Below are 9,114 nucleotides of genomic sequence, written 5' to 3' on the forward strand. Positions count from 1 at the left end.
TTTGTCTGACTTGGCGTCGTTCATCATTCAGCTCCACGTTAAACCAGGGTTTTGATTTGGTTCTCCTCAGTTGTTTGAGTTTGAGAGGAGCTACTTGGTCTAAGAACTCTGTCATTCTTGAGCTGAAGTGAGAAGTGAGGTCATCAGCCGTCCATGATGAGGGATGGAGTTGAAGATGGGGATAAATCTTGGCTTCAAGTTCAGATAAAGATATTTCTTTGATGTTTCTGGTTAAGAATTTAGGTTTGACAACACAAATAGGTTGGAGGCTGGCAAGTGTGTCAATCTTGAACAGAATGAGGTGGTGGTCGGACGGATATATGATGATACAACGCATGTTATTACAACGCATGCTTTTACATCGCATTTTTTACAACGCAAAAACTTTTACAACGCATGTATTTACAACGCATGTTTTTACAACGCAGGTACCTTTACAACGCATACCATTACAACGTAAGTATTGGTAAATATATATTAATTTTATAATCGTAAATTAATTGAAAAAAATATAATTTAATGTAATTTAATTTAATTTAATTTCATTTAATTAATTTAATTCAAATTTAATTTTAATTTATTTTTACCCTGTACCCCTGTACCCCAAAAACCCAAAACTGACCCTCAACCCCAAAAATACCCCTTTACCCATAAACCCAAAACTGACCCTGAACCCCAAAAATACCCCTTTACCCAAAAACTAAAAAATGACCCTGAACCCCAAAAATACCCCTTTACCCAAAAACTAAAAACTGACCCTGAACCCCAAAAATACCCCTTTACCCAAAAACTAAAAACTGACCCTGAACCCCAAAAATACCCCTTTACCCAAAAACTAAAAACTGACCCTGAACCCCAAAAATACCCCTTTACCCAAAAACTAAAAACTGACCCTGAACCCCAAAAATACCCCTTTACCCAAAAACTAAAAACTGACCCTGAACCCCAAAAATACCCCTTTACCCAAAAACTAAAAACTGACCCTGAACCCCAAAAATACCCCTTTACCCAAAAACTAAAACCTGACCCTGAACCCCAAAAATACCCCTTTACCCAAAAACTAAAAACGTACCCTGAACCCCAAAAATACCCCTTTACCCAAAAACTAAAAACTGACCCTGAACCCCAAAAATACCCCTTTACCCAAAAACTAAAAACTGACCCTGAACCCCAAAAATACCCCTTTAGCCAAAAACCCAAAACTGACCCTGAACCCTAAAAATACCCCTTTACCCCAAACATATAACATTTAAAATATAATTATATACTTACCAATACTTACGTTGTAATGGTATGCGTTGTAAATGTACCTGCGTTGTAAAAACATGCGTTGTAAATACATGCGTTGTAAAAGTTTTTGCGTTGTAAAAGTTCCGTTGTAATGGTATGTCGTTGTAAAAGTTGCGTTGTAAGTGATGTTTCCCGGTCGGACCAGTCAATGGGAGTAATCTCTCTCAAGGAGATCAGAACGTTGTTTGTTATGATCGTATCTAGTGTTGCACCTTTGATGTGAGTTAGTTTATTGCAGAGATGCTAGAGGTTATATATTTCCAGAAGGTTGGAAAGGTTCAGGACAGCTGAGTCTTCTGGGACGTTCCAGTGGATATTGAGGTCACCCAAGAACACGTCTTTGGTGTCTGTCAAGGAAAATCGTGTTATTAGGTCTGTTAGTTCCTCAGGGAAAAGGGTACGCTCTCCAGGAGGATGGTAGATGGTGTGGAATTTGATGGGTGGGGTGCCCTTGGTGGTGAGTTTGACGCCTAGGTATTCAAATGATAGGCATTCTGCAGGTTTGACTTTGGTAATCTGTATTCCATATCTATGAATGATGGATAGTCCCCCCCCAGTTTTGATTGGCCTGTCTTGTCTGACGAGGTTGTACCCTGGAGGGGTGAGAATTTCAAGAATGGGGGTGGAGTGGGCATTGAGCTAGGATTCTGTGAGGAAGGCAATGTCAATTTCTTCAGCGAGAAGAGCTTCAGCAATGTCAGTAGCGTGTTGTACTGCTGATCTGTAGTTTAGGAGCATGCAAGAGAGAGGACGGGGAGCCTTGATGATGGAGGCAGTTAGGTTGATAGAGTTGTATTGAACAGGGGGTCTAGGCGAGTGGACAGTATTTGCGATTCTGTTAGTGCTGATAATAACAGGGATGTGGACAGGGGCTGACTTCTGGTCCAACGCGAGGTGAGGGTCGTAGAGTTCAGTAGGTTTTGGAACCGAAAAGGGTTGGCTATCCCTGTTGGGACTGGAGGCCTGACTTGCTGATGGGCTGGAGGGTCGAGGGGTGCTCTTTGGGACTATGTGAGATGTATTGAGTATAGTAGGGGCACAACACCTCGGGGGAGGGAGTTATATATATATATAGAATACCACATATATATATATATCTGTGAACACCTATAAGTTTTTGTTTGAAACCGACAGCTCATGACGGGGGACAGATGCGGCATGGGACAATTGCACATTATTGTATGGGGAGACCCATACCAAAACTACTGTGACAGATGAAAGAATCAATTATTTGATTGTATGCTTTTGCAGTTTTGTATTCCTTGACTTTTGGCCTGAAGAGACCAATGTGTCCTACATCTGTACCTATACTTTCTTATTAATAAACCTAATATAGAAAAGTTAAAAATAAGTAAGTAAAGACACTCTTTACATGTGCTTTTATGGCGTAGGATACTTGCATTTGTGCTCACTAGAGGCAATTTTGTTGTAATATCAAAAAAATGACAAGTAAAAACCGACCCACGGGGCCATAAAACAGGTTCACAAACCGGCCCACACATTGTCTCTGTCAGACCATTCCTTGTGGCACTGCCAGATTGTCCTGCAGGACAATTTGACCCTGCTGACACCCTATGAAGAGTGTTTTTCGAAAATATACAATTTAAATCCGCCTGTTTTTGGTGGATTGTTCGCATCTGCCGAACTATAAATGATCTGAATGAAATTAATGTTGTCATCCTCTTTTCTCTTTTAACAATGAAGTAGGAACAATCAAGATTTTGTAGCGCACAGGCATGTACCAATGCAATAATTGTATTTTAATATTGTTTAATACTTAACTGAATTGCCTTATGTCTGTAAATATGACAAAGGAATGTATATTCTTACTGAAAAAACTATTTTATTAACCGTGTTTATCTATTTTTTTCGTTCATGTAGTTTGTTTGAAGGGCATCAAAATCCAAAACAAGTGTTTCCTACTGGGCCGCGAAGCAAAATCCTACCATAAAGCAAGTGATGACTGCATCTCCCAAGGAGGCACCTTGGGCACCCCCGAAAACGGCGATGATAATGATTCCTTGTATGATTACATGAGGAAAAGCATCGGAGCAGAAGCGGAAATCTGGATAGGAATCAATGATATGGCATCCGAGGGGACGTGGGTGGACATGACAGGGACAAGTGTGGCCTACAAAAACTGGGAGACCGAAATCACCACCCAGCCGGATGGGGGGAAGCAAGAAAACTGTGTGTCCTTGGCAGGCATTGCTACTGGCAAGTGGTTTGACAAACCATGCAAGAACGAGCTGCCTTTCATGTGTCAGTTCATGATTGTTTAGCAGATGCTCAGGGTTGTGCGAGCCCTGCAACTGTGAGGAATGATTATGTACATTCCTTCTACACCTCTGAAGCTGCTTCTGAAATCTGTCTCTTTTTTAGGCATGATCTAGCTATGTGCATGAATGCATTTATGTTATCGAGAAAAATGTATCTCTATGTGATAATCAAATAATGCCTGACAACGTACAACGTAGTAGTCTTGACGCTTCAACCATGAAGTTATTATCAACATAGCAAGGGAGTTTATTCTGTGGAAATGTCTGTAGAAATGTCGTTTTACACTAGATGGCAGCATTTCTGGCTTTTGCTACAGTACCAGCTTTTTGTTTTTCACAATATGGCTCTAGCGATATAATTCCTGTTTGTGTGCCGAATGGATTATTTCGAGGGAAACTATTGACGTACAACAGAAATGTGTTTTTAAAACCTGTTCAGTGATCACCCTAATGCGGTTTCTGTTAAGCTGTGGGGGCAGTTAACGAAATCAACAAAGGAGTTGTTAGGTCTAAAATGGAAATGTATCTCTTTTAGGACAACCCTAAACCCCCCACCCCGATAAAATAACTCCAGTTCTCTAATAATGATTAAAAGGCTCCCATTTCACTTGATATTTATGTACATTTTAATTGATAACATTTTCAACACACTGCTTACCCAATGACAAAAAAAGCAAACTTAAAGAGGACGAATGCCTTGGTCCCATTACTTTAACGGTAATTGAAACTTTCTAATCAGAATATATAATATATGCATAGGGCGATTCACGCCACTGTTAAGATGCTTTTCGTTTAAGACTATGACTAAATGTGAATTATTTCAAAATATATTTGCACACTACAAAAACAATGTAAATCATGACAACAAATGCTATCTACAAAACAAATACTGTATATACAAGCGACCTCTCACATATTTATTGCCAACATTGTTAAATTAATTTTTACCAAAGCACAGGGAAACCTTAATTTCCTCTTAGTATTATTTATTTGATTCCTAAACCAACCATTTAATTGAATCAGGCATTAATTCTTAAACAAGCATTGAATATTCACTTTATTGTATTGTTTCACAGGCAGATTTTTCCAAATGAGGAGATAAATAAAATGCCCAGTTTGTACTCTAGTGTAAGTATATCTAATTTAAATAGATTTCGGCATGAATCAACCGTGAGGTCTTCAGAAAAAAATCTAAAATTATAGAAAAAAATATAATGTGTGTGGTTATGGAAATTATATTGCTATATACTACTGTCTTTTAGTTTATTAGGCTGGTGTATCACCCCAAAAGTAGTGTGTGCTAGTTTATGGTAGTCTAGCACCTTAAGTGAAACATAGCGTGATATTTCATTTCATATACTAATATTCTGAAAAGACTTTCTTTGATTTTAATATAAATAACTAATTTTCCACCGTTGGATTTCTTCCAGGTTGCTGGAATATCGCCAAACTCTAAATAAACACTTAAAACTAGGCTACAATTGTATGGTTATCTGAGTAATCCCAATTTACATATTCTACATTTCATTTAGAATAAGAAAAGGATGTCTCAATCATTTTATGAACACTTTCAATTCATGACTGGTTTCGCTGTAAAAAAAGTACATTTAAATATGTATGACAATGCATACGTTTGTTTGGAAACATAAATGCAAAAATGCCTCTTCTAAATGGTGCTTTATAACTGTATCCTAAATACCATATTTGGAAATAAAAGTATCAATGCGTGATAAAATTAGGTTGTTTTATCATTTCATTTAAATTTTTTAGGTCGAGCCTATACAGCGCTAGCGCTGTCAGATGATCTGTTGTATGTACTTTGTGAGGTCTGACTCCTCTCACCTCTTTGAATTAGCTTTTGTCTGTGTCATTCAATAATTGTAGCCTGCAAATGGCTAATGGTTGGTGCATGTCCTACCTTTTCTCAAGTTAACTCCGATGCAGTATTGCCGCATGCAGTATTGCCGCAGGAACGAGCAGTGACGCACACGTTGCTTGTTCTCTTTTGTTTAATGGACATTACGTTTATCCCAATTAATCTCCCTGTGCCATCTCTCCCCACCCCTTTACCCCTCCCGCAACACTGCTTGACCGCCCCAACCACCAGTCTGAATTTGTTACTTTTTTGTGTCAAATTTAATTTAGTAGTATCATTATTTTTTTGTTTAATTTAAATTAGTAGAATACAGCACGGGCATGGGGTTCATTAATTAATTTGTCCAGATTCATAGGATGTGGAGCCAATGCCGAGGCTCTAACACAGATTCCCCAGCTCTGAAGTCGATAGCTCTGGCTGCTGCGCCATATCCTCTTCTTACCCTCTACCCACTAGCAAAAAATAAAGTCTGCCATTAAGTCAGTATACAAGCTGTAACTCAGTCACACAATGCGTATATGTCACAGTCAGAAGCTGCTCACTGGAAAAGACACTGAAGGCAGACAGTACTGACTACGGGGGTCATTTAGGATTTGGCAAAGGGGAACTCTGCTAATAACCACCTCAACCTACGCTTGTCCACCATTTAATTTCCCCTGGTGAACTCCGGCCAATCAGCTGCAATCTGGTTCTCCTGGCTCATAGTAACACATTCTTGGTCACTGGACTATATATGTTACAAAACAAAGTAGTCTCCACTATTAAAAAAACGAAGATCTATTTCTTAAGAAGCAGGTGGAATTTTGTTTGTGACTGTTCTACCATCCCACTTGCATTTGAGGCACATTCTGTTATCTAATATTTTAATTGAGTGTTTTTCGCATCATGTATTGCTGCCATTCACCATGCTGCAGTAGGAATACATGTGCCCTTAATGTGGCTGTTTGAGGGAAAAAACCACAAAGCATGCTCTTGCCCGTTTTAATGTGCGATTCTACCTAAAAAAAAATAGGAGGCGTGTGTGAAATAGAGGAGAGGTAGTCCACATGATGATTTTAGGAGAGAATTTATTGAAGTTACAGGATACATAGACCCCATCCACAGATGGAGCACCCACGCAAGCAACAGCTCCCAACCAAGTCTTCCATTGTTCTGCTCACCTCAAACTTGGTTGCTATCTGACACATCACTCCTAGGTTACAGAAACAGCCGTCCTGGTGGTTCTATAACCTAGGATACCACACAACCTCCACACGTATAATTATCAAAACAAATAACAAAATAAGTCAAGCATTTTATAATATAAGTTCAGAGTAAAAGATAAAGAAACAGAAAATGCACCACAAAACAAATATCATGGAAATACATTTACACAAAGTCATGAAAGCGAACTGGCTTTCTTTTTGCTCATTGGGGTCGGACTTTAATTTCCTCAGGCGCCCTTCTCTCTATAGAGGTAGGATTCAAATCCCAACTCCGAACTACATTTGGATATTCTTTTGAAATTCCAAATCCTATTATCATCAGTTTTCACAGCATTTTTGAATAATTTATTTACCCTACAAGGCATACTGAATTTGGAACCCTTCCCACGTTTTCTCTGAGATTTTATTTTTACCCAATCACACACTTGTACTCCTGTTTCTTTAACAGATTTCCTCTAGTTGTACACCACCCTGGACTTCAATTTATTTTCCTCTAGTTTTGCTTCCCAACCTCATAATTCGCCAACCTGAAAATCCACCTTCTCTCTTTTCTCAATGACCCAACCAAGGCTGATCTCAAAACTGGGTATCCTTCCTTTGAATAAACGAAAAGGTGACACATTTGTCATGGAATGAGGAGTCAGACTGTATTCTCTCACTTTCTTCGTCAAACCTTCAACCCAGCTGGACTCGCACATGAGTGATAACTGCAGATTTTCTTTCTACACCCTAATAAAACGTTCCACCACACCATTGGATTCTGGATGATAATGCACAGTTTTTTTATGTTTCACACCCTTTCTCTAAGAAACTCTTCCACCACAGCTGCAGTAAACAGAACCCCATTGTCAGTGAGAACACTGGAAGGATATCCCTCTTCTCAAAAGTTCCTCTAAGAAATTCATCACATCTCTAGAGTCAATGGAACTGACCACTTTAATCTCTGGCCCCGTGAAAACATGTCTAAGCATACCATTCCATACCTACTTTGAGAACCAACTTTCTCCGGACTGAGTATAACCAATGCAATGTCCACCCATGGACTAGTAGCTATTTCTCTAACAACTATCGGCTGCGTCCTCCATTTTAATACCTTGTCACTAGTTGCACATTCCAAACATTTTTTAACTTCCCTTTCTATCATCAAGTCCATTGAGGGCCCCCAAAAATATTCCCTGATCCTTTCCTTGGTTTTCAATATACCCATATGACTGGCATGAGCATTTGTTACTAAAACAGTTCTTAAGTCTACAGGAGGAAGAAGTTTGCTTCCTCACATACATATACCATCAACAACAGAAAGCTCATTCTGAACTTTCCAGAATACTTGTATATCTTTCCCACACTTATTTTAGACCATCCATCCTTCCAACACCATTTTTGCCACACAAGATAACTTTGTTTTCCAACAACCTCTTCCATTCGCTTTCCTGTATACCTTCAGTCTCAACACAGACATTTAAATCAAAGTTCTCCTCTAATGGCAATTTGTTATTCTCTGACTCAACATACTGTCTTGAAAGACGATCTGCCTGCAGGTTATTTGCACCTGGCACATAGGTTATTTCAAAATCATATTCTTAAAGAGCAATCACCCATCTGCAAATGCGATTGAAAATCTGATCAGCACCCTTTTTTGTAAAGATCTCCTTTAGTGGCTTATGGTCTGTCTTTATTTCAGACTTACACCCCCAGAGAAACTTTCTTAGTTTTCTCATAGCCAAAAAGACTGCAAGGGCCTCTTTTTCAATAACTGAGTAATTCATCTCAGCACCCCTCAGCCCACGTGAGATAAAAGCAATCATTTTATACTCATCGTCAGATCTTTGCAACAAAACTGTCCCCAAACCTTTTGAGCTTGCTTCTATCATGACATCATCTTCTACGTCAAAACTCCCAAGGTTTGAAGCATTCTGCAAGCCAGATTTGATATCATTGAATTCTGCTTCACAAATGTTAGACCAGACAAAGTCTATATTCTTCTTCAATAAAGATTTTAAGGCCACCGTTCTTTCTGCAAATTTTGGGAAAAATATACTATAGAGCCATGATTAGATGTCCTAAGTATTCTATTTCATGGACACAGAACTTGCATTTTCCTCATTTGAGAGTCAGATCACATTTTCATAATTTCTCTAAAACGTAATTCAATCTCTTGTTATGTTCTAGATCAGTTGATTCTGCTACCAATATGTCATCCTGATAGATCTTCACTCCTACCACACCCTAAAGTATTTTTTCAATAGACCGTTGAAAGACTGAGGAAGCTGATATGAGCCCAAATGGCAATCTTAGAAATTTAAAAGTACCAAATGGTGTGGTGAATATAGTCAATTCTTGAGCTTTCTCTGTAAGTTGATATGCTGAACTGAGATCTAGGGATGAGAAATATTTTGCTTCATTCAACATGTTAAGCATTTCGCTAATGTTGGGAAGGGGTAGTTATCCACAACGACAGCCTTGT

The 9,114-nt window shown here is 38.8% G+C and overlaps 1 protein-coding gene across 1 annotated transcript in view; it reads left to right on the top strand.

Annotated features, from left to right (window-relative positions):
* CLEC3B (C-type lectin domain family 3 member B) overlaps nucleotides 1-5,304 on the top strand; it is a 61,528-nt gene extending 56,224 nt beyond the window's left edge. The window contains exon 3 of the mRNA XM_086961265.1: nucleotides 3,172-5,304. Coding sequence (XP_086817391.1) covers nucleotides 3,172-3,572 — 401 coding nt within the window. The 3' untranslated portion in view covers nucleotides 3,573-5,304. The remainder of the gene's footprint in view (nucleotides 1-3,171) is intronic.
* The last annotated feature ends 3,810 nt before the right edge of the window (nucleotides 5,305-9,114 follow it).

Source organism: Lissotriton vulgaris, chromosome 3_1 (genome assembly GCF_964263255.1).
Source record: "Lissotriton vulgaris chromosome 3_1, aLisVul1.2, whole genome shotgun sequence".
NCBI classification, from domain to species: domain Eukaryota; kingdom Metazoa; phylum Chordata; class Amphibia; order Caudata; family Salamandridae; genus Lissotriton; species Lissotriton vulgaris.